Genomic DNA, 27,994 nt, shown 5'->3' with positions numbered 1-27,994 from the left:
TCAAGACGTTTTTATTTAAAATAGTTTATTTAGCAATGAAGAAACTAAAACAATGTAAAACAATACTACAAGAGACACATTGGTGTGCCTATTAACAGAACTGTATTGAACAGTGATACAAAATTGTGGCTGTACTTTGTCAGTTCTGACTGCGTAGGTCACTGAAGGCGATTTGTACATCTCCAACATCGCTTGTTTTCAAGGATCAGGCATCATATGGCTACAAATTGTCATATCAAAGATGAAGTTATAGTCTGTTACATGTTGTGGAGTTAAGGGTTTTACAGCCGAGTTACATCCCATGAGGAACTTTGAAAATAAAGTCACTCGCATACATTATTTGAATGTGCTTCAGAATGTATGAATGATGAAAGGTGTGTGTGTGCGCGCGTGCAAAACATCTATTCCATGTGACCTTTGAACTCCTTGTTACAACCCAGTAAAGCAACAAAACATGTCGGGCCATGTCCAATATCCCTAACAAGAGCCCCTCAAATGGGCTGACACATAACTGGCCATAAAGAACTTCTTGGAATCAACATTAAGTTTACTTCACTTTATTTATTTATAAATGGAGTATTTATTCTTAAGAACCTCGAACACACTATATTTAACTAAAATATTTTCTTACATGTCCTGCTTCTATGTTCACAAGATACCTGTAAGTGTAAAACAAAATTCTTTTAATGTACAGAATATCGATAAACTTAATTATCTATGTCAAGATATATCCACTTGCCAAGTTATTGAACTGGCATCATTCAAAAATATTTAAAAGACAACCATAAATCCACAAACTGGATTTGACAAAAAGTCCAATCACACTTGTCTGTGTTACCTTGCTCACAAACCCATTATAACTAAAACCCAGTGTCAAAATTTTTACCTTAAAATCAAGTTCAGTGTGTTGCTCATCAGCTTGTTTACTGTAATGCAACTAAGTACAAACTCTGGTCAAACTTCATTGGTATATGGACAAGTCATGATCTCAAGCTGAGTAAAGTACAAAAATGAAAGCACTGACCTTTGACTTACTCCAAGATCAATTAAGTCTAGTTTTCAAACTCCTTCACAAAACAGCAGATATGTTGTGGTCGGGTCTGCACCATTTTCACTCGGAACCAATTGCATATTGCAAGAAATTTATAAGTGCAAACCCCATGTCCATCCCACTATTTGTGCAAGAATAGTTAACAAATCTGATGCCATGTTGGAGGTCAGAAGAACACCATTTTTCTTTAAAAACCACTTACATAAATAACTGCATATATGTTGTTGTCAGATCTGCACAATTTCTTTCAGAACTTCACACTACAAGAAGTGTTTCAGGGAAAAAAAACCCAAGTCCATGCAGCCAATTGTGCAAAAACAGTGACAAAATTGGATGCCATGTTGGAGGTCAGAAAAGCACCGTTTTCATTCCAAAACTGCTTAAAAACAGCTTGTTTTTTTTAAAAAACCTATTTAAAAATAGCCATATAAAGATTTTCCAGATAGACCTGACATTCAATTGGAACAATTTCATTTTAATACTAAGAACTAAATAAACTGCAAGAAAAAGACAAATAAAAACATGTTAATACTGACATCTATATAGGAAGAGTAGCTGTAATGAAAAGTCTGGTAGATTTCTTCCCATCTTTGAAAGCTGGTACCAGGAAAAATTGTCCAGGCTTTTGATGGACTTTACATGACAGTGTGTACAAGCCCAGAGAGCTGTTTTCAATTACCTTTCAATGCAGTTTATATTCAAGATTATGAAAGTTTTCAAGGAGTATTTTTACTCTTGGAGAAACTGAACTTTCTCCATGTTATTCTGTTAATCACCACATAAATATTAGTGGAAAAAAATTATGTATTAGCACACCACTATAGCAAAGGGATGTTAACTACCCATGTCGTGTCATCTGATTTATCCAACTGGATCCTGTTTTATTCATTATTTTGGGAGATATATAAATCACAAAAATTATTATTTTACAGTTTTGGGAAAAATTCAATGACTTTTTAGGAATAAAACTTAATAAGAATTTTCAAGGACACACCTCAAACTTAAGTATTTTTCTTGGTTGTATGAACACGTTCATCTTTATTGGCTCCCTCCCACCAAAAAACCATGAAAAGAGATGACATACAAATATTTTTTAAATCTGTACATGCATGCATGGAACCAAATGTGAGATCATCTATAAATATGATAATCCTAATAACCAGAGCTAATTTCCATGGTTCATTACAGAAAAACCCTTACCACTTTTATTACTGCTGCACCCCACCCACACTGACCATAATCAAGGGGCTGCAAGCCAAATCCAATATTGATGTGTTTTCTTGGTTTTTATTTATTACATCTATGTAATTCAGTCCAAATTTTTTAAACTTGATATGCCTAATGCCCTACCCACCACTGTATGACCCTGCAGTCAAATAAAACACGAAACTAAATAAAGCATGAAAGTCACAGCAACCTAAATTTGGTTAAATGGTGTTGTGCTCTTCAAAAAAGCATCCAAACAAAAAGATGACTGACTGATTTGCAATACCATAGAAAATGACCTAAAAGCAAACATTACTTGTCACCTAAATCTGTACTCACCAAGACACATCTACGAAGTTGTATGTCACTATGGCCAACGGTCCCTGAGAAAATGACCTAAACACGTAAGGTCAATGAAGAATGAAACTCAGATATAGTGACCTACTTTTGGTGAGATGAAGCTCTGCTTACCAAGAAGCATCCACATACAATGTTCATGATTTTGTATCTAAAAATGCCATAGAATACTATAAACAAAAGCTTAAACAAGGTGTGACAGATGTGTGCATGGGACAACATGGGCAACACTATACATTATATGTCTTTTCAACATTCATGGTTATGTTGTTCTACAATTGCAATTTATGTATATCTGACCTGTGACCTCATCCCAGAGACACCTGGAGAAGTGCCAAAAAACTATACCCTTCTGCAGATGGGTACCACAAAGGCAATCTATGTACCAAGTTTTGATGAATTTCCACCCTGTAGTTAGATCATACTTATGGACAGACAAATAGATACAAGGAATTACAATGTCCTCCACTTAAACATGGGATATCTTTGAACAATAGTGTGCAGATGACGTATGGAAAATATAACACATTTTTCAGTGTGCTAACACTGTGCTCTATCCACCTGGAAATATACACGTATCTACACAATTGTATTATCTAACAAGCCTTTACATACTGACTGTTATAATGCAATGTAAGGAACAGCATTAATTAACTTATCAACCAAACACGTTTGATATTAAAACAAAATTTGACTCTAATCAATCAAATGAGATTCAGGACATCGGAAAATTCCCCCAAACAAGTGGTCCAACATTTTTATTCTTAGTTGATTAGACAAGTCAGTTGATTAGACAAGTCAGTTGATTCCCATGTAAGTTGGCCCTGCTGACTAATGGAAAAACAAATGTGTTTACACCTGGATACTTTCTTTGCAAAAACATACAGGCAATTCACTTATACAACCAGCATTCTCCCCATGATCTCCCTTTCCTTAGGGACTAGGCCCCAATTCATAACTCACTGACTGTTCACATCCCTAATCCAAGAATAAATGCACTTTCTTGGCATTAAAAACACAGTTAACCAGTCAGCATAAATTACTGGGTCTGTCTTATGCATTTAGAAAACTGCCACTGCACTCATAACATGGAATTATTTAGATTCCTGCCCTATGGAACTAGCCTCATGCCACCATCTACTCATCCTGGATCCCCAACTAATATGTGCTGATCTCACTCAAAATCAAATTTATCTGAGATCTTTTGAAGATGCCAGCTTACATGCAAAATCTGCTCAGAAATATCACCTGGAGAGTGTTCACAATTATAGCCAATCAGATGCAAGATCACCTCATTAATACGCATGGATATCACTCATAATCAACCCCCGTAAGCTCACTTAATCTTTGACAACATGAAATAAAAATCCATGATAACATGCAGTAATATCAATATCTGTAATGCAATGTGAAGAAAGGTATCAACATCAATATATAGCTGGTACAGTGTATTTATACAACCTTGGCACATATAATGGAATTTTAACATACACAATAACTCAAGAGAGCTCCAGATAAACCACATATTTTAGACAGATTTTTCAAATTATCTTAAACAATTTAATCTGCAGCATTTAGTTCACAGATGACAGTGTACTAATCCACCCATAAACACAGTCTGTTTAAGTGCATTCAATCAATATTCACTATGCTATCAGCAAAAGTTTCTGTTTGTGCTTCTTGAAAATAATAGATAAATATTCAGAGCCGTGTAATCTAATTTATCTGGATTTAGTCGTGATCATTTAAGCCATCTGAACCCAGACTGTTGGTAACCCTTTGTACCCAGAGTACTGGTAACCCTTTGTACTCAGAGTACTGACAACCCTTTGTATCCAGAGTACTGACAACCTTTTGTATCCAGAATAATGGTAACCCTTTGTACCCAGAGTACTGGCAACCCTGTGTTCCCAGAGTACTGGCAAACCTGTGTACCCACAGTACTGGTAACCCTTTGTACCCAGAGTACTGGTGACTGTTAATCCAGAGCTCTGGTAACCCACAGCTTTTAGTACTTTAACGACATCTTAAATGTACATGTTCAAATGGAATATGAAAAGTCACTATGGTACAAAACAGCTGATATAGATATATTTGATCTGGTAGCCACAGCAATACATGAATGTTGATGCAGCATCACACATCATTTTGAACAATTTTACATTTACACCCACAAGAGAAGAGTTCATGCTGAAATTTAGCAGAAAAGGCATTGAGTTTTGGCATTGGATGAATTCCTGATCTCACCCTTTATGCAAGAAAGAGAAAAATTAACTTGAACCAATAATTTTAAAAATGTCTTTTTCATCACATAATATTATAAAATGGGTAATAAACTCCAAATGTAACTGACAGATGGTACACAAAAAGACGTGCATTTCACAATATGTGGAAATCAATTTAGTGCAGCTCCACTCCCAGTTATCCTAGAAACACATTTAAAATGCTGTTTACAGGAACATCTAGTGTGTCAGCATCACTAGCACATCTGAAATGCTTTTTACTGAACCATCAAGTGTGTCAACATCACTGACTAGAAAGATCCCAAACTCCTACTTCTGAAAGAGAGACATGGAACTATCACTGCCCATTCCAAGTCATTGCAAATTCGAGTTGGCAGATAATGGAAACTTAGTCTGTCACTGATGAAAGGATGGAGTATATGCAGGTGGTGGGAGGGAACTGTTATTTCCTTTTTCTCTCTTCTGTACAGCGGGGGCAAAACCACTTCCCTTTGGGCTTCGTTGTCAGACCGACACAGGCAAAATGAAACCATTCAATGGGGCACTGTAATAAAGATGCAGCATAAGGTAATGTGTTCAGCATGTACATGTAATTACAAGTATACAAAAAGACCAAAGAAATATCCAACACATGACTACAGTTGTGAATAAAGATCATGGTGATGTGTAAGCCACATATATATATTTTGAAAAAAATCTAAATAAATGGTACTTAACGGCTCCAGGCAAATGTCATGTGGACAGACATAAGTGCATGCTTGCAGTGGCAGATTTATAATGTGGTAAAATGTTTTTATAAAAACTGAAATTATTATCTCAAAATAAGAAGTAATAAAACCAAAGTATTTATTATTATTAAAACAAAGACAGATATGTAATGTCAGTTATTTTTGTTTACCTGAACCTATAATATTTTCAATGTTGAGAGTTTTTGTCGCTCCCCCTGTCCATCCCCCCCCAATTGCTGGCATTCTTCGGCTAGCGAGCTGTCATAACAAACTGAGTTACTCATGGCTACAATTTTCAAGGGTTGGTCTTAGCTACTTGACTGCAGTTACATGGGTCATATTGAGATCTAAGCCACTTGACTGCAGTTAGATGGGCCATATTGATGTCTGAACGAACAGACTAGTTACATGGACCATATTGATGTCTGAACCACATGACTACAGTTACATGGGCCATATTGATGACTGAACCACACGACTACAGTTACATGGGCCATATTGATGACTGAACCACATGACTCCAGTTACATGGGCTATATTGATGACTGAACAACAAGACTATAGTTACATGGGTGATACATACTGATGTCTGAACCAATTGACTACAGTTATATAGTTACATGGGCCATCTAATGATTTCTTTGGCAATAATATATTGGCTGTTAAATCTTGCTTATACAATTTTCGTTTTGGAGTGGAGAAACTCTAAGGAAGCAAGAAAAGAAGACAAACTTGGATATAAAATGCACTGGAATCTATTGTTACATAAACAAATCCTTTGCTAATATTGACAAACCATTTCAACAGTGCATTGTTATATCATAATCCACTTATACTGTGATCTGGACTGAGTGTTCTGCTGTGATACACTCTGTTATGCTACCGGACTAGATACAAATCACTTTTGAAGGCAGAACAGATACAACGACAATCAACCAAAAATGACAGCTAATTCTTTTCTTTTTTTTAGATGTACCATAAAAAATAGTTTTGCAGAAACTTCTTACATTTGAAGCACTTATTGTTCTGTATAAATACTAAACAAATGAAGAAGAAAAAGTCTATCTCAATCAATGTTCTACAATTATTTATGTTGCTGCCACAATAACAGAAGGGTTTCTGTTTTATGTGGGCTCTGTATTAAGAGATTAGTATTAGGAATGGTCAACCTGGTGTCAGGATAATATGACTGGTGGGGGGACATCATGCTACATGTCTGTGGCATGATGCCCCTGTGCTAGACATCACTATAAATTGCCCCACTGCAGACATTGTAGCGATATGACTACAAAAAATTAAAAATCCAAATCACATACAAGCAGAGTTTTATATTATTAGAACTGTCGTGAAACAAAGTAAGAAAATTTAAATATTTTTGCAAACTTTCACAAATTTTTCATAACTTCTGTATACTGACAAGAAAATATGCAAAAACATTTCTCTAATGTGACTATTTTGAATTGTCCACACCAACTTCATCAGCTCCAGTGGCCTAAGTGGTTAAAGCATCCACCTCAAAAGCAGGAATCGTGGGTTCTAACCCTGGCCAAGTCACACCAAAGACTTATAAAAATGGTACCAGCACCTGCCTCGCATTGGAACTTAGCCTTAAGAGGTTTGTGTTAGGACTGGTTGGCCTAGTGCCAGGATAACATGACTGGGTGAGACATGATACTATGTATGTTGCATGATGCTCCAGTGCTAGACATCATTATAAACTGCCACAATGCAGTTATCGAAGTGATATGACTGACAAATTTTAAAAGTTACATTAAAAATCCAAATCACACAGTTCACCCTATTTTTGGCAACTTTGACTAACCTGGCTGGAAAGGTAATTTTGTCCAGATATTGCATACAGCTAGGACCATGACATGTGATGATTAAATGCACCTTAAAGTGATGCCAAGCTTTTGTATGATTAAGATGACTTCTAGTAAGGAAAAAATACAAATGCACTTCCAATCTAATAACACATGTAATGCATGTTAATGGAATGAGGGAAAAGATATGGCAATCAAGACTGGCTAACTTTCAACAATTTCAAAATAATTATTCTGAAGCTGCTGTGCACAATAATAAATACAGCTTAATCATCCCAGTTACGAAACATAAAAATATAGTCTGGAGCATACAATTGTTGTTGTTGCTGTTGTGGGGTTTAACGCCATTTTTCAGCACATGATATATTAATGGTGGAGTCAGAATCCGGAAAACCACCCGGAAAGAACCACCAACCCATAAGAAGCTACTGGCAAGCTTTCTCACATACCAACATTGGCCGAATTCTAGACTCGAATCCACAAATACAGAGGTGACATGGCAGTGATCCATAATGGAGAGCGCTTTAGACCACTAGGGGCCCCAGGCCAGATGTCAGAATAAGCAGATTATGATATAACAATGCACTGTTAAGATGGTTTGTCAATATGAACAAAGAATATGTTTATGTAACAAGAGATAAATTCCAGTGCATTTTATATCTAGTTGTGTCTTCCTTTCAGGGTGCCTCTGAATTTCTAAACAAAACATTGTATATACAAGTTTATACAGCTGTCCATTTCATAAAAAAAAAACTGACAGATGGTGTATTTTGTTGGCAACATGGAAAATAACATTGCAATTTGTGACACTGGCAAAGCCTAGCATGATCCCTGACGTAACTTTTACAGGCTATATTTTGTACTTTTAAGAAGAAAAACCTAATTGACTGTGTACAAGAAAAATACATGTATATGAAATTTTCAGGAGCCAAGCCACAATCATGTTACATCAGAATTCGTGTTATAACAAACAAACTATGGCAGGAACACACTGTACACACAGGACATGGTGACATCTGGACAATATAACCACACATACAACATGGTGATATCTAGACAAGATAACTACACATACAACATGGTGATATCTGGACAAGATAACTACACATACAACATGGTGATATCTAGACAAGATAACTACACATACAACATGGTGATATCTGGACAAGATAACTACATATACAACACGATGAACTATACTGCACATATTAATGTGCAACAATGCCAACATTAAATTCACACAATCAGTACGAAACCTAGGTGTTACTCTGGACAGTACTCTCACATTGCACCAACATGTCATGAAGATATGAAAGGCTGCATATCTTGAGCTGAGACACATCAGCTCAATTCACAAATATCTTTCAGTTGATGCCACTAAAACACTTGTGTGTTCATTAGTACTTTCAAGACTGGACTATTATAACTCAATTCTGTCTGGTTCATCTCAATATCTACTCCAGAAACTTCAAAACACAGCTGCTCGGATCATACTTAGAATACCACGATCAGAGCACACCTCCCCGCTGCTCTGTACCCTACACTGGCTATCCATTCGATCCAGAATCAAACACAAAATTTGTTCTCTGTGCTACATTTCACTGTCGGACTCTAGTCCAACATATCTATCTGACCTCACCCATGTGTACACATCAGCAAGATACTTACATTCCTCTTCTGACAATCGTATACTCATTATTCCCACTATGAAAACAAAGTCATATGGACAGCGTTCTTTTGCATACCAGGGCCCAGCAACGTGGAATGAATTGCCCACTGAACTTAGACACAAAGACACAGTGATCACATTCAAGAGGGTTCTCAAAAACTTATTTCGACTGCAAGAACAAACTTAAAGACCTAATAATGTTCCCTACCTCAGCATGTTTTTTTTTATTTTTTAATGTTTTTCTAATTTCATGTTTGTTTTTGTAATAATATTATTATGTTTATTATCTTACAGGTGTTGTCTATTGTTGTAAAGCGCTTAGAGCTTCTAAAGATTAGGCGCTATACAAAGTCCTCATTATTATTATTATTATTATTATTATTATTATGTATTATTCATGATTTATATTACAAATGTTTAGAAAATATTGGCCTGCAACATTTTGTAAAAATGATACATATGATCAGTATGTTCAACAGGCATTAACATGTAAAATGCCAGAGTGGTGGGAAAGAATAAAGTTGCTACAAGATTCAACTTTAAAGACTAGACTTGAAGCATCACTGTATAAATACTTTTTTAAAATGCAATTACACCAAGGCTATTTTCAGTAAAAACATACACACACAAATGGTGGCCAAGAAAACAAAAATAACCGCAACATTTGCAATCAAAACTGCATACTTACATCTTGATTATCACATCCAATCATTTCCCCATAGGACACCTGGTGGCATAAACAATATGTGGGCTCATTTGGGTCAACAGGCATGTCCAGGACATCAGAAGGATTGGTAATGGATAATGGTAATACTGAGATGGGGGTTGGGGGCACCACATCCTCACTGGAAGGGACAAAATGTTATCAATAATGTGAAGCTCTCTGCAGAAACCTACACTCTAGATAAGTACACATGCCGAGTTACAAGTCTTCCCATCTCATTTACTGCTAACTTACATAGTGCCCATAAAGTAAAATTATTTCAATAAGGATAATATGGAAATGGTCCTGCCTATAATGAACAAGAGACCCATATGGGTGTGATATCACTCATGTAAAAAGTGTTAAATATGTGCAGATGTGGCTCATACCTATCTTCATACAGGATCTTCATAAAAGGCATACACCAAATTTTTCAAAATATGCACAGAAATACAGCTTCTGCCATGCAAAAAAGCATGGCAAAATGTCTCATTATGGCACTACTGATTAAATTAATTCAAGATGTACCAAGCTTTTAACCAAGACTGATCAAAATCTGTTAAGAAATATAGTGATAACAAACTGAAAATTTGATGCCAGAATGCCTTATTAATATATGTAGACCATGTTTACAATGAAAATAGTCACAGGACTTGATGATATATGAAGATATATCATAAATATGGCATGAAAAGCTGTAACATGCTCAGCCAATCAGATGCAAGATAGCCCTCATGTATAGATCTTGCAGTTGTAAGCTCTCATACAAAGTCTGAGGTCATAAAAATTGCCTCCACAAACTGCCAATTAAATGCAAAATCCCAGATTTATTTTGCCCTGAAAGTTTCCTGTTTGCAAGAAAATGTGTGGATGTTGCTGTAATTAAATCCATCAGAGATCTCCAGGACAAACTTATATACCAAGTATGATCAAAATCCGATCAGAAATAAGTTTTGACTAGCTCAACCAATCAGAAATATGGCAGTCCGAGTGTTCTAGCTCAACTGATCAGAAACAAGGCTTTGACAGTGATGACTAGCTCAGCTAATCAGAAATAAGGCTTTGACAGTGATAACTAGCTCAGCTAATCAGAAATATGGCTGTGTGAGTGATGACTAACTCAACCAATCAAGATTACTTCATTAATATTTGTGGATGACACCCATAATCAAACTCATCCATAATAATGAATTGCCTCATTTGCTTAAAACTGAGATATTTGAGAAATATAATACGACAATAATGCTTGAGACAGATAGCCAACAAGAAAATGTAGGACAAAATGGTAATAAAATTATATTACAACAAAACGGAGTGAGTATTCAAATTATATTGGCAAATTACTTGACAAACCCTCAGACTCAACTCCATTTTTCAAACTGTACTAAGTGCACCTTTGTATAATGTCATATGATGACCTAATAATATGAGAGAGCTTTAACCAACAAAACAAAGTATTATTAGCAGCTGATAAATTTCACATGCTAGACATGGATATAGCATGAAGCAATGACCGATGAGCAAAAGTAACGTTGATTATTCCTACACCAAATTGATTTTTAATTTTCCAGGATATTTTAAGGAGTCATTTTTAAAATCTGATCCTTTGATTAAATACTCAGTACTGCATTTGAAGTCATGTGTGCAAACATCTCTTAGCTACCAGACTCAACCATGGCTGCTGAACTAATATTACAATAATTGCTAAATGGTTCAAAGCAGAAAATAATGTATTTTCTCTAGCAATTTTTTAGTTTGGCTGTTCAATACCAAATTCCAAGATACTTTTGTTGAATTCAAACTGAAATTGGAAACCAGGACTTCCTTAAAAATCAGGAGGGTGCAGGACCCACCCACCCACACACATATATATGAGGGTCATCACTTAGTTTATTTTGATATCCAAACTCGATACTTGTTAAGATTAATCATTTTATCCAACATTTCGGCTGATAAATGGATAAGAGGAGGACTTCTACTATGGAAACAGTTACTGATTTGTTTTTGAGGCTGCCTTTTTATTTCGTTTGAATTATGTGTAACAATTTAACTTGTGAGCTTTAGTCCAAAATTGATGGCATTTTGATTCTGCTGTTCTATTATGGTGTCTTTGATCAAGAGAAACTATAACATCAGTACAAGGTCTGATGTTGTGTACACATGTGAAATCACAGTACCAGATCACTGTGAGAACACTTGCTCCAACAGATCTATATTATGGAAACATACATTGGATCTATCTTGGTCACCAAGCCAACTGAGCATTTCAAATGGTATTAAGGTCTTGATGATTAAACATTTGCCTTGTATTGTAAGATTGTGTTTTGGCGTGTTTCACAAAACACCCAATCAAATTTGTATAGAAGTACAATTAGTTCTAAACAAGAGAGTACAAAATCTAATTTATGAAATTCTTATCTCTAGCTACTTTTGAATCATAAAATCTATGGAATATGGATTAAAATACAGAAATCTAATGAAAATGTTGACCATTACAAAATAAGAAATAACAACCTTTAACAATGGTTCCTTTAAGGGACCCATGATCTGCTGATTAAACAGAATTTCCAAGAATTTAGAATTCAACATAAAATCATTTCATCCTTTGAACTGCAGTCTAGAAACCAAGCCTTATATGGCTGAACTCAACATAAAAATTCTGGCAAATAAACTTTTTATTTGCTAGAGTTAACATTGCAACAAAACCATGTTTAAATGCTTGACGTAACATATCCACAAGATACATTTAAGTGCAGTTCAAACATCCTTATCAGTCTTTGATCCAGAACTTGATATCATCGACAGATGATCCCTAAACTAGTCACAGACACTGTCAAGATATAACCATATGCCAAGTTTGCTTAAATTTATATTCGGTTTTGAAAAAAATATATTGAAAAAAATATAAATGAAGTTGGGAGGTGTACAGCATGGCTAAAAATGCCCCCAATCAATATAGGTTTGGACCAACTGAACATAAATAAAGAAATAAAAAGAAGAACATACACTGGTGCTGGCTGTTGACCTTTCTTCTTCTTTTTTCGAGGTATTTCATCTTCAAATTCATCTTTTAATAATTTCCTCTTTTTCTTGTCTTTATCTTTTTGATCTGAAAAGGGGACAGAAATGCACAGTTACTTTCAGAAAAGGGATACAATGATACTTTGATATTAAATTACTTCATATACAGCATTTCTGTCATTGTTATGCCTAACCCAGGGTCCTTGTGTCTTTGGTCTATCCATGGATGCAACAAATACAGCCACCCAGTCCTTGTTAATCATAGCCCAGGGTCCTTGTGTCTTTGGTCTATCCATGGATGCAACAAATACAGCCACCCAGTCCTTGTTATTCCTAACCCAGGGTCCTTGTGTCTTTGGTCTATCCATGGATGCAACAAATACAGCCACCCAGTCCTTGTTAATCATAGTCCAGGGTCCTTGTGTCTTTGGTCTATCCATGGATGTAATATATACAGCCTCCCAGTCCTTGTTATTCCTAACCCAGGGTCCTTGTGTCTTTGGTTTATCCATGGATGTAATACATACAGCCTCCCAGTCCTTGTTATTCCTAACCCAGGGTCCTTGTGTCTTTGGTCTATCCATGGATGCAACAAATACAGCCTCCCAGTCCTTGTTATTCCTAACCCAGGGTCCTTGTGTTTTTAGTCTATCCATGGATGTAATACATACAGCATTCCAGTCCTTGTTATTCCTAACCCAGGGTCCTTGTGTCTTTGGTCTATCCAGTGATGTAACAAATATAGCCACCCAGTCCTTGTTATTCCTAACCCAGGTTACTTGTGTCTTTGGTCTATCCATAGATGTAATACATACAGCCTCCCAGTCCTTGTTTTTCCTAACCCAGGGTCCTTGTGTCTTTGGTCTATCCAGTGATGTAACAAATACAGCCACACAGTCCTTGTTATTTTTAACCACGGATCCCTGTCTCTTTGGTCTGTCAATGGATCAGTGTTTCCCTTTATGCACATTAGTGCATCAGGGAAGCACGCTGGAGACAATTGATGCACACATTTTGTTGCTGTGCATTTTTTTAATGCAAAGGATTCGCATAATGTGATCAGGATTTTTTTAATATCCAATGCATTGGACGAGGGATGGCTACTTCACGCATTGGCATTGACTGGATCCCTGCTTTGTTTGCTCCCTGTGTTGCACTCCTCTATTTGTATATATCAATAAATAATGCAATATATGACAAAATATTGACTAATGAAAATGCTGGTGAATGCTTCCTGGTTTCAACACTGTAAAGATGAATATCACTAAAAGAAGTAGTCATGAAAAGTGTGTAGTTGGCATAATTTTAATAAGCCTCTTCTGCTTAAATGTGGCAAAAGTAAACTGACAAAGTGATGCCCACCAACATTTCTGTGAAAACCCAATTATTAATTATCTGTGTTTTGATCTAAGGCAAACATATTAAAAATACTGAAACTGAAAAACTGTGAATAGTAAAAGATACATATAAAATACTAGTAAAATATTAAAAGTGTACCAAATTATGTGGAGATATCTTAAACAGTTTCATAGTTTTACTCTGGAAACAGACATGTGGACAACTGATGGACAGATGGACAGTCAAACAGATAACACAATTAAAGAACAATGAAAACAAAGAACTGTGAATTGCAAAGGGAACATATGGAATATTATTCTATTATGCTCAGAGTGACAGTGCTCCAGAAACATAAGTATGATGCCTGGATGAATGGTTAGTCTAACGTATGGAACCCATGTCGGGCAAAGATAACCTACTACTTTTCTTTCCTGTATCAGAGGAGGAGGAAGGTGTAGATTCTACTTTTGGCTTTGATATAGACTTGTCCTTCAGATCTGCCTCAAATCTCGCAAGGTCTGCATCGAGCCTTCGTATGTGTTTGTCCACCTGAAAAGAACAAGAACTAGACTATGTCCCAACTTCTATTTGTTTAAATTTACGCAACATTTGCAAGGTGTGGCATGTGTGCTTTTGGATTATTTAAGTGGCTTTAACAATTTTTCAGTCATATCGCTATGATGTCTGCAGTGTAGCAGTTTATAGTGATGTCTAGCACTGGATCATCAGGCCGCAGACATGTAGCATGTGTGGCAGTAAGATGGGTTTGGAAGTGGCCAAAAGTGCCTGAAAAGTCCATGGCCCAGGATAAATTATCTATTTGGCTTGATAAGTAAATATCTGGTTCTGTGCCTAAAATTTTAATTAAAACGTGGAAGAAAACTGTTGGATTTGTGTTCATATTACCACTATTTGCTGTGGTGCTCTATCTGTTAGACTATACAAAGGAGCAGAACATTTAATTAAAGTTGGTTATAGGTGTAACTTAATTTTATGTATATTTAATTTGCACTGTGTGATGGCTTTTTGTTCATGATTATATGTTGTATATATTTAAATTGTGTGACTGACCTGTATCTATAACTGAGGTTGGGACTACATGTCTACTCTCAATCAGGATAAATGTTTCACAAGTTTGAGTTGTGGATACAGCCTTAATACTGACCTTCGAATTTTCTAGAAACAAATTTTGTTTATAGTTTAATGGAAATAGAGTAATGGGGATCTATATAAGATTGTTTATTACTTTGAATTTCCTGGAAATTAACTTTTTACCATCATTCTGGTTCTCAAATTGTGTTTAGGTTGATTATACTGGAATTACTAGTTCATATTTTAACATCAGTCTTTTAAGGAGTCAATTTTAGTTGTGGTCTAAGTTATTATTTCAGAGGATTTATTTGAATTATTCACTGGAATTACATATTGCTCAATATTTTTGGACTAAATCACTATTTTGGGATTATTGTGTATTCATTCAAGGAGATTTTGGATTATATCATTGCAAGATATTAAGACTGTTGGCACATAAGCACATTCAATACTGTAATTCTTTCAAAACACCGCTGAATTCATTCAGGGTACTCTATTCATTTGGACTTGTGATAGAACTTTAGGACTATTATTTGGGATTTAATTCACAATACCGTACGTTCTTTTTAAACTTTCACTTGCTATTCTAGGAAGATAAATAATTTGTTAAATTTTATTGCACTTGTACATTTTCGCTCTTTTCTGTTACTAAGTTTAAGATCACAGAGTCATAACACTTATCAAGTATATTTCCTATACAAGCTCTTCAATTTTAACAGTTCAATATTTTGCAGTAATGAGGCAACTAACCACAGACTGCAAAGCACATATAACGTATTTAATTCAATTGGGTTACAATACTTTCAAATAAATGTATTTATCATGGAACATTACATACTCTCTTTATGTGCCATATCCATATGAACATGCAAGGGGTGCTGAACATTTTAGTTCATTTTAAGTGCTACAAGTTCATAAACATTACCAGTCTACTCATGTCCCATCAATACAAAATGTAATACATCTGATCACTGCCTGCTTGTTTTGCATCTTTTAAGACAACAGATCTACTATACCAGATGGTAGATTTTTAAAAAAAATATCTGGGATATATATATATATATATATATATATATATATATATATATATATATATATATATATATATATATAGAGAGGTATACTTTTTATTTTGACTATACATAAGTATACCACACACTTAACCCTTTCTGTCTCTTTGAGTGAGACCAGATTTTTATTTGACTTTGTTTGATAAAACTTTTTAACTAGCATTTAAGGTGTTTTTTTCTGACAATTACTTGGTCTGCTTACCATTTCCTGACAATTACTTGGTCTACTTACCATTTCCTGACAATTACAGGGTCTACTTACCATTTCCTGACAATTACAAAGTCTACTTACCATTTCATGACAATTACAGGGTCTGCTTACCATTTCATGACAATTACAGGGTCTGCTTACCATTTCATGACAATTACAAGGTCTGCTTACCATTTCATGACAATTACAAAGTCTACTTACCATTTCATGACAATTACAAAGTCTACTTACCATTTCCTGACAGTTACAAAGTCTACTTACCATTTCCTGACAATTACAAAGTCTGCTTACCATGTCATGACAATTACAGGGTTTGCTTGCCATTTCACAACATTTACAGGGTCTGCTTACCATTTCATATGTCTGCATTGCCAGCTGTACCTTGTCATCCCCAAACTCACGACTCTTGCTGAACAAATCCTTGATGAAGGACATTTGTTCTGTACGCTTTTCTGGTGACATGCCGCGCACATTTAACATGTACTCCCCTGCTAATCTGTCAATGTCCTTCATGAGATCTGTGGAGTATATTGTTAAAGTATTACACATGTACCATATTTTGCTCTGAGCTTGCATAAACTAATTAAGGACACTGTTCTTTTTTTCCCCACCAAAACCTAATTGCTTTAAATATATCTTACAGTGCTTTAAAGTCTATTTATATACACATTTGTGAACACAAATGCAGCTCTGCTGTGATAAGATAAGACACAGAAAAGTAAAATTCATAATATTTTGCTTGTAATAGAAAACATACAACTCTAAAGCAACTTGACAAAAATCTGGAGAACTACAACTAACTATTCATTACCAGGTTCACAGGTATAACAAAAAAAAGGGACTGTTGAAAACCGAATTAATCATCCATGGATACAAAAATCTTAAACATAAAGGCATTGGAAGACAATGACACTATTAAAAGTGACACTTGTTAAAGTACTCTTTATTAAAAGAGTCAAGTGTTAAAGTAAGCATTTTCATCTAGAGAGTTTGTTTAATACCTACAATGTGGACAATACTAAAATTTGTACCCGATCACATACAGGTTGCATATATAGGCATTTTTCCATTTACAGGTGGTCCATACTTCTTCATTTACCATGGAGATTTTCCATTTACAGGTGGTGGACTATCCTTCTACTTTTACCATAGAGATTTTCCATTTACAGGTGGTGGACTATCATTCTACTGTTACCATGGAGATTTTTCAATTTACAGGTGGTGGACTATCCTTCTACTGTTACCATTGAGATTTTTCAATTTACAGGTGAGTAGCATAGTTTTAAACTGCTGATATTCATTACTTCAATGGGGTTCTCATAGTTTTCAACAATTTCAATTGTAAATATAATATATTGTTTGAATGTTTCTTATCAGTCAATGAATGCATCAATTTATAACATTATTATACATAGAAAAAAGTAATTATTTTTTTGCAATCTAAAGAACTCATTTATTATGCACTGATTCTGACTTTTGCAAAGTCTTCATTATACACTGACTCTACCTGTATTTGCCATTAACCCATTTCAAAGTGAAGCCTTCATTAATGATTCACATTCTACCCGCATCTGCTATGAACCTAACTGACCTTACGCCAGAAGGTAGATCTCTCCGCCTACCGAACACGTGACTTGACGTCTTAACCTCCGACAAACATTCTGTGAAAATGGCGTGCATGATAACATTAAAAGATATACCAGAAGATACTGGTGAGCAATATCTGCCATATGAAACAACACTGAGACAAAGACAGAAAGCGAGAGCATTTATCCATCGCTTGCACTTCTCTATGATATGTCATTATGTGGAGAATTCACCCCCTAGTATCTGGAGAAGTTGACCCAATTGGTTGGAGAAGTCATCCCAAAACTTGTCACCCAAATAACCTTTTTATAACACAATTAAGTCATCTTTTACGTGATTCACACACACACACACACACACACACACACACACACACATATATATATGCATATGCGCGATCGCAAAAGAGATATTGACTAAATTAAAGCAATATCATAGTAATATTTATAAGGATGAAATTAAGTCTGTATATAATCTAATGAATGACGACAGTATAGTGATTAAAAAGGATGATAAGTCAAACACTATTATTATTGTAAATCAAGATGATTATGTTAAAAAAGTTGAATGTCAATTAGAAATTAAATAAAAAATTTCAACATGCATTAATGAGATCGCTAAAAGTAATAATTCCGTATATGAGGAATTTGATACTTTCCCTCTTAACATATGTACACCTCAATTCTACATATTACCCAAAACTCCTAAAAATCCTGACCATAATTTACCTTTAAAATTTCCAGGACGACCCATTATATCAGGATGTAATTCATATACTGAAAACCTATCCAAATTTATTGATAGTGTTTAACAACTTTAATGAAATCACTTCCTTCATACATTAAAGGGGGCCCCGAGTGGCCGAGTGGTCTAAAGCGCTCTTCATTACGGATCACTCACCTCTGTCTGCGGCGGTTTGAGTCTAAGATTCAGCCAATGTGGGTATGTGAGAAAGCTTGCCAGTAGCTTCTCGTGGGTCGGTGGTTCTTTCCGGGGTTTTCCCTCCACCATTAATACTGGTCGCCATATATAGCCTATCGTGTGCTGAAAAATGGTGTTAAACTCCACAACAACAACATCATACATTAAAGATACAACTACTTTCATTAAAAAGTCGAAGTCTATTCCACATCTATCTGATAATTTAAATCCTGGTATCATTAGATGTAACATCACTATATACCAACATTCTGCATGCTGATGGTATTGAAGCGTGCAAATATTTTCCTGATAACAATCCTAATAATAGCACACTATCTAGCGAAGATATTTGTAAAATAATAAAAACTTACACTGGAAAATAATTATTTTCAATTTAATAATACGAATTATGATTTTTAGATGACATATTTATGATCTGGAAGCATTCAACTGAAGAACTGAAAAAAATGATTGATCGCCTAAATCATTTTCACCCGACGATTAAATTTATTTATACTGCATCTAGTATGCATGTTTCATTTTTGGATGTAAATGTAATAAAAAATATTGATAACACTATCTCTACAAATATTATTAAAATGCATCTAATGATTTTAAGAGCAGAGCAAAATGGACAGATAACACTTATTTTTCGTTAAGTACAGAAGCAGAGTTGATCAAATGGGAAAGTTGAAAAATTCCAAATTTTATAAATTTAATAAGTTATTAAGTTGAAGAAAAACAACAATAAATAAAGCCTTAACCATGTGGCTATATGTCAGAATTACTATATATGATCCTTGGGGCGACTTCTCCAGGTGAAGTGGGGCGACTTCTCCGAACCGTTGTGAAATTTGTAAATATATACAATAGCCGAGTCAATATCAACAGAAGCAGCTTGTCAGAGGAAAATGGCGGACGTAAACAGTGTCTGGAGGTGTGTATAATAGCGCTTGCTGATTGGTCAATTGAGCAGAATGATTGACAACTGGCGATAGGTCAATTTAAAGTGAAGCCTTCAATATCCATAGTCTCAAACTGTATCTGCCATAAACCCATTTTAAAGTGAAGCTTTCATTGTGCATTGACCCTACCTGTATTTCACAAAAAATACATTAAAAGTGAAGCCTTTATCATGCATTGATTCTACCTGTACAGGGCTCGAATTTAACACAAATTTCTTTGTAGCCAGAAGGACTAGTATACTGATAAATTTACTAGTCCTGCCAAATCTTTATTAGTCCTGTTCACAAAAGCAAGAAAAGGAATGGAACAGTGTCCTTTCTATAAGAAAGTCAGAGCAAGAAACACGTTTCAAAATAAGTCTCTGCCCCCTCCCACAATTAAATGGACTCTCCCTAACAAAGACTTAACTTCAGCGGATGTTCTGCATGATCGAAGCAGTGGCTATTGTAAACACTTATAAAATATTAGCATCAGAAGATAGTGTTAGTTTCAGCTTGGAAAAGGTGTGTTCCCATCAAACGAAGCCATCCGACACTCTGCGCGTTATATTTAACAGCTCCAATTATGGTATCATAAGTCGTAAGTTTGGTAATTGTTCCTAATTAACTGAAGCTCAATGTATTGTTGAAATTAATATTATGGCGCAAAATTTCAAATCTTAGATGCCCATGCTCATAGATTTTAATTCCCAACAAATGTACGGCATTCTGCCTGGATATCTCTATGTGTATTCAATTATTTGTTCATTCTTGTACAGGAAAAATATCAAAACTATTCTTAACATCATAGAAAAAGTCGTTGCATGGAAAGGATGTGTCAATAATGTAATCATAATAAATCGATCTTATTCTTATATTATTTCGATGGAAATGTAAAATATGTAGTTTCCAATTTGTGACCTTTGGAGCACATAGGTAGCAAGCACACACAAAAAAGAACATGAAACAAACAAACGTGCGAACTAATTTCTTTGAATAGTTTTTGCCGTGTTCTTTTGTGTGGTATAATGCTTTGTAGTTTGTTACAGTGGTTGAGTGAATAAGTGTGATACCACGTCATTTTTTCATTTAGTTCGTTATCAGATCAATTACCAAACTTCCGTTTTTAATGACAGGACCATAATTTCGCTGTTAAGTGAAATGCACAAAACTGAATGTGTTCTTGTTATAGAAACGCACCTTTCCGAGGCAGAAATTTACTTCATCTTCTCATGCTAATATTTTATGACTTTGTTTACAATGGCCACTGCTTTGATTCCACAGAACATCTGCTAAGGCAAGTCTTTATCAGGGAATGGTGTAAACAAACGCCGACTATTGATAACTGAAACTTATTAGACAATCAAACTTTTAACATTATAAAAGTTACTAGTCCAACAGGAAATCTGCTAGCCTCAGGCTAGCAGACTACCTCTAATTTTGAGCCCTGCTGTATATACCAAAGACCCCATTTAAAGTGAAGCCTTCATTATGCATTGCCTGTCTGATGTTCCCATGCTTTTTAAAGAAAAATTTCCAGTTTCTTTTTCCCCAGGAAGAAATTCATTTTTAAAGGTTCGCAAATGAACATGACATTTAACCTTTTTCTCTATGCATAACTCCCAAACTACCAGGATTACCTGGTGCTCTATGAATAACACTCAAACTACCAGGATTGACTTGTTTTTTATGTGTAACCTCAAACTAGCAGGATTACCTTGTGCTCTCTGATCCAAATCTCTCATCAAATTGAAATTTCTTTGCAATTCTGAAGGTAAAGACTCCAAACCTGAAAAGATCAAAAGAAATGCAATATGTGCTTAAAGACCCAAGTCACAATCAGCCATACATTTATGTACGTTCAATAAACATCTGCTTTACTGTTATGGCCAAGATACCAACAGATTAATTGGTCACAAGAAACATTCCTTCCAAAGTCCAGTACCACATTTACATAAAAATTACTAAAGATGAGACTGATTCTGAAATGTGATAGTACAATGTAACTGTATTCGAGTGACTTTCTTTTTTGGAGATATTAGTACAGCACACATGTCAGGGAAAAAGGCCATTGGCCAATAATTGTTTCAACATGCAATCACACAGAGGTCAGGTTGTAGGTTGAGGCAATGATCTAGTGATGATACATGCCTTTAAATGATAATCAACAAATAATGGAAGCCTACTCTATTTCAAATAATCAGTAAAATCAATGATGCAGACCAGAAACTGAACAGGACCCTGTTTAATTATGTCAGACACAAAACCAGCATATAATCACATAAATGTTACATGTTCCTGAAAGAAATATGATAATAAAACCTAAAATTCCGAATATTATCGACTAAGTCAGAACATCAATTTATTTTAGTTTTGTGTTTTGGCTAAACAAAAATTATAATTTTCCACATATTGGAAAGATGGTTGTTTTATCTCCTTCATTTATAATTGGCAGATTTGTCTTCTTTTCTGACAGCAGTCCAGGCCAGTTTATCATTTAAAACCTGAAAATGGTTATGAGGGAATTTTGTCCAGCAACTATATGAGTGCTTTGATGTATAACTGCCTTTCAATTCACATAATATTAGCACAATTCCATAGTTGTGCAAAAGGGGTCTAAGTCACTTACATCAAAGCAATCTACAACTGAATTTTTAATGTATTACAATTATTTTTGAAGCATTATTTCTGAAACATCTTTATTGTATTATGGAGTTATCAAATTTAGTACAGTGGTGCAAATGATTTGAATCAATTTTATGTACTTTATTCAGTGCCAGTTCAAACCTTTAATGTAAACGCAGTGGTGCCTTTATGTGAATAAGCTCACTAAATGCAAGCATTGGATCAAAAACTGTCATTTGTTGTTGTCATAATAGGATATGAGATAGGTATTAACACTTCCAAGGCAAGATAAAAACTAATTACTGGTGCACTGATACAAAATTCTGATGCAATAATGTACAAGCAATAATTAACAAGTCCAACAGAAGAGGTTAATTATTTTTACAGCAACCCCAAAATCTTAATACTTGTCAATGTCTGATCCAGTGATCTCGGAAACGCTTAATTACATGTTTTTGATCTGGGACACACAAAATCACTGTGGCGGGAATCCTCCATACGCATGTAACAGGTGTGCAGAAAACTAAAAGACTTGCCAGTCCTGCTTCAGCCACCTGCTTGTTGGAAAATGTGTTGATCAATTAGCTGTGCTGATATTTACGACAGAATTCACTGACTGAAAGACCCTTTGATACAAATATGTTGCTATTTTATAAGAGTACATAAAAAAGAACATGATGCAATAGCTGGGTGGCAAGTTTAAAGGCTTTGACTGGCGGTCAGGTGGGAAAATGTACTGATATTTACAGTGATTGAATTCAGCGGCAGAAAGACCAAGAGATGTACATGTGGTCATTTATAAAAGTACATCAAATAAACAACTTTAGCTTTCGTTATTGTTGTTCATTTCTGAATGTAGTGGAATAAGCAGTGCACGTGACCTCAGAATAAAGACATGTTGAGACTTAGACAAAATGCCATTCGTAAGTGGGTGACAAGTCGCCTAAAAGTATAAATTTTGCCTTCTTCTGTTAGGAAAGCGAAAACGACTTCACCCTGTGATTATTTAAGAGGTACATTGACTGACCATACCATATTTTTTTTTAAAATGCCCCTCACCTTAGCCCAGTTAGTTCTAGTGTTGTAGCAAAATGTATTCATCAAGGAAATAATGGCGGACTTCATTAAGTCTGGGATGTACTAGTTTATTAGATTGTCTGTTTTCTTAAATCATCGGGCAAAAATATTCAGAAAAAAATATACAAATCATTGAAACCAAAGCCTAGGTATTATTTAATTAGAGAATTAACTTTAAAATGCAAATTATGTAGGTCAGAAACGTATGGGACAATGCTATGTTGTGGAATTTGCGAGAGGCGCTTTAAGGTCTAAGCCGTTTTATGACCTGACACGTATTTGCGAAAATACGGGGAAAAGCAGCAAGTCAGATACTATTTCTTTGCCTAAAATTACTATAAGTATGTATACAAAAAAATAAACCATAAATCTGCGATCCTGTCAATGGACTGATGTAATGAATTATTATAGTGAGTGATTACATTATGAAAACCTGTCCATCTAAAAATAGATGCACTCACGTCTGTGTTGATTCTGTAGGAAAGAAGGGACTGCAACTTTTGATGGTGGGACTCCTAGTTTTAAAATCCTACCAAGACCTCTGGGTATTATATAATAATACATGGGAGGTCGCTTTTCTCCTTTCTCGCCTGACCTATCTAATAGTCAATGCTGATATTTACAGCTAGACCATCCTAACTTTGTGCCAGTCCATGGTTCATGTGCCATTTTTCTTGCGACTTAAACATGCTTGTTTTGAGATCCTGATGACAATAATTATGTCAATACTTTTTGTTGACAGCAACAGAAAGTACTGATTAAGAAATATTCAATGAAATAAAATTTAAATATGTATTAAAATTCAAATAAAAGAAAGCACAATATAAATATCCGGTTTAATTTGTGTCATTTTTGCCTCAAGTCTGTGGCCCTGGAGCAAGTATTTGCTGTTCAAGTTAGGGCCACTGTTCCCATGTTCATTTACTGGACCTTTTTTAGTAGCGGGAAACTCAAGACAGATATATTTGACACAGCAAAGGCAACACAGAAACTTGGTTACCGTAACGTGCACTTCTTATACTATGTTAGGAAAACATGAATGAAATGGACAACTATACAGAATATTTTTTCACTGAACTATTTAAATATAAGGGAATCTTTGTTATTTAATACGAGTGAAAAGTAATCTAATATAAATTGGACATGTGTATAAATACGGTAATTTCTGCATTAATTTTACATGAAACAGTTCCAAGAAAACAGATGGGATTTTGTAAAACATGCTGCACTGGACTGTCATTTAGGGACGAACCATGGCAGGTCGAGGATAGTTAAAGTCATCATCTGTGGACTTAACGACTGTTCATGAAAGTTATTGTAGACATGTAGACTAGTTAAAGTGAGTGTTGTGCATCAATAATTTATCAATTTCTTTTTGTCTATACTCTTGTACTAACTAATAATCCACATAGATTTAACTGATTTGCACAAAAAAAATTGTAACTGCAGATCCAGGTAAGTAGCAAAAATGTACGTCAAATAAAATAGATATGTATGTTTTTCATCCAGTTTTCTGCAATTATGGCATGTAATATAAAGACTGCTCTTTTTATGCTGAGATTAAACTTTTTTGCCACCAACATTACCACAATGTTGGCCAATTCTGTGCATCAGGTAATTCTGTGCAACGATACATAATTTTTGTAAACACTGAATCACATGTTATTTTGGTTCAAAAATCCATTTTGTATCAAGAAAGAATGATCATACTTTAATTAAGGAAAGTGATATTCATAAAGTGTACAAAAATATCCGACATAAGAATATGATTTCTAAATGGCAACATGTAGACCCACTCCATGACCTTCTTGAACCTGTAAACCAGAAATCCAATTTACTATGCATCTTTTCGAATAATACAAATAAATACATTTTATGAAAGATAGAAACGTGTACCTTAAAACAATAATGCATTTTAATCCAAGTTTCCAATTTTGCAAGTTGTCCCACACGTACAAAATCGTCTCCTACCCAATTTATCTACTTGCCGCTAGAACATAAATTCTCAAGAAATTCTCTGGCGTAAAGTCTGTTTCCAAATTCTGTAGCAATTTTTCCCCATCAACAAGACGTTGTAAACACTGTATCCTATTCATTGTTGTTTTACTTCCATGTAATAGCTTACTTTTTATAAAATGTTGAACGTTACTAACTTTTTTTTACAAGATTGGTTTAATTTGCTTAATATCTCTTGGAATTTACACGTTGAATTTTGAAAAACTAACTATAAACCTGACCAAATTACTCTACTGAACTGATGACAGAAACAGTCCAAAGTAATATATTTCATTTCTATAGCCAGATAGATAAACATTACATCTTTTCAAAGCTGTGTGGAGAATAAGCTGACATCGCGAGTCAGGAAAACACAGGGGTGGTATCCCCAGTGTCCAAAATTAGTATTATTTTGAACAGAATATTCTGGTGACAATTGCCCCATTTCAAATGGTAAGCATTGCTTTATTTTATTTTCATCAATTGGTCGAATTTGGTATGTGTTTTGCTTCAATATTGGAGATGGAAATCTTAGGTGTGCAGAAACGCCCAACAGCATTGTATTAATAGGTTACGCTTGTAATTCTTGCGGGTTGACATGTGTGAACCTACAATAAAGCCATTCAGGTTCACCTTAAATACATTTTTCTTTGATCGGGTACCCATGTAACCGATCGTTAGGATTGACGGGTACCCGGAATAAATTTCCCAAAAATTGTCATAACTCTAGTGTTTGCATGGAAACACCAATGTTATGCAGAGACTGCAACATTTATAAGTGTAAATGCCAAAGACTTTGCTATTTTGTGGATTTATTTTTATTACAAAAGTTATTCTTTCACACACTCACTGCAAAATGTTGCTGGATACTTAACTGAAATAAATGTGACAACGCTATAACTCAATCACTGTACCGACTACCATACTGTACAGCACCCACGCAAATGTAATGAATCGTTATTAGCCTACCAAAAGCCCGTAATATCTGTAGGATTTATGGTTGGAAAATATACATATGTAATGATGAATCCACAGTAAATCCAAAAAGTTAAAATTACTCCAAAAATAGCATTTTTCAAAATATCTTTAGCACAGTTACAGGTAGCGCCGAAAATTTGAAAGTGCGCCAAAACTTCTGAAAGGGTTTGAGATGCGATTTCATTATAGTCTACTATAATATCATCTCCCAATTTCCGAAAGAGATAACTCTCCAGATGCTGATTAGAAAACAATTTATAGTTAAATCTTTTTTCGTGTCTAATAAGTCTGTGTTATTTAGCAAAGCATGCCGCTTACTGTCAAGGTAATGCTCCAGATACATAGCAGTCGCCATTTTCGCTGATTTTCATAAATTTGACAGATCACGTGATTCTGAAATTTTCTTTTATACTCTCGAACACTAACTGAAATATGTGCTTGGTAACATATCCTCGTAGATATATATATATATAGATATAATTATATAATGAAAAACAAATAATTTCTAAACTGAAAATGTAAAGAGACTTCAATCTTCCTGTTTTTTAAAGAACACGATAAATACACAGTTTTATGCGTTGTGAAAAGTAAAGTTAGAAGTTAATATTAAACGGGACGAATTATTCGGCAATATCCTTTCCACTTTCCCGCGAAAGCAAAGCGTACATTTCAATGGGAACGTCAGTTCTTGGTCTCGTTTTACTTATGTACTTAAACTCTTCACTTTAGCATAATGTTTTCTCTCCTGTAATAAAAAACGAAAGGTGGGTGCTTCCTTTGTTTGCAGAAAGAAAACAAAAGGTAAAGAAAGAAAATAAAAGTTACAGAAAATAAAAGTTACAGGAAGAATAAAACAAAATGTGAACCAGTGGCTGAGCAACCTCTAGGCAACCCCTGATTGCAGGGGTGAGGGTGGGAACACAGATCTTCGACTTTTCGCGGAAATAGCTTACTTTATATATCCAAGATAACACAGATTATATCAACAAAACACGACAAACAAATCTTTCAAATTACGCTCTCGTAGTCACAGAGGATGTGTTGTTTATTTACCAATATCCCACACGAGGAAGGTATCACAGCCTGCAAGAAAGCAAGTGATAGTCGACCTGGTCCTTCCTTCCCAAAGTTCTATTGGCCAAGCATTTAACACATGTTGAGTTTAAGAATTCAAAACCAACACTTCCTACAAAGTAATGGGACTTCAATGGGCACTACAATGGCACCTTCGTATGCCAATATTTTCATGAAGACTCGAGCAAAATCTTCTCAATGAGGTGCCATAGTAACCTCCAAGATACGACATTGATAACAAAATGGATAAAAAGAAGCAACGTTTAGCAAAATGTATTTAA

General features: G+C 35.0%; 1 protein-coding gene across 1 annotated transcript; it reads right to left on the bottom strand.

Moving 5' to 3' along the window:
- Positions 1-8: 8 nt before the first annotated feature.
- Positions 9-27,151, bottom strand: LOC149781648 (inhibitor of growth protein 5-like). The gene is made up of 7 exons (XM_089935722.1): positions 26,958-27,151; positions 21,682-21,753; positions 16,864-17,030; positions 14,559-14,688; positions 12,787-12,889; positions 9,766-9,922; positions 9-5,401 (listed from the first exon to the last, which is right to left on the bottom strand). Exons 1-7 carry the CDS (start codon positions 26,992-26,994, stop codon positions 5,300-5,302), a joined length of 768 nt encoding a protein of 255 aa, XP_089791848.1. The 5' UTR covers positions 26,995-27,151; the 3' UTR covers positions 9-5,299.
- Positions 27,152-27,994: the final 843 nt, after the last annotated feature.

The sequence above is a fragment of the Sinohyriopsis cumingii genome, chromosome 15, assembly GCF_028554795.1.
Source record: "Sinohyriopsis cumingii isolate HCF-2022 chromosome 15, ASM2855479v2, whole genome shotgun sequence".
NCBI lineage: Eukaryota > Metazoa > Mollusca > Bivalvia > Unionida > Unionidae > Sinohyriopsis > Sinohyriopsis cumingii.
This window is presented reverse-complemented; position numbering and strand designations above follow the sequence as displayed.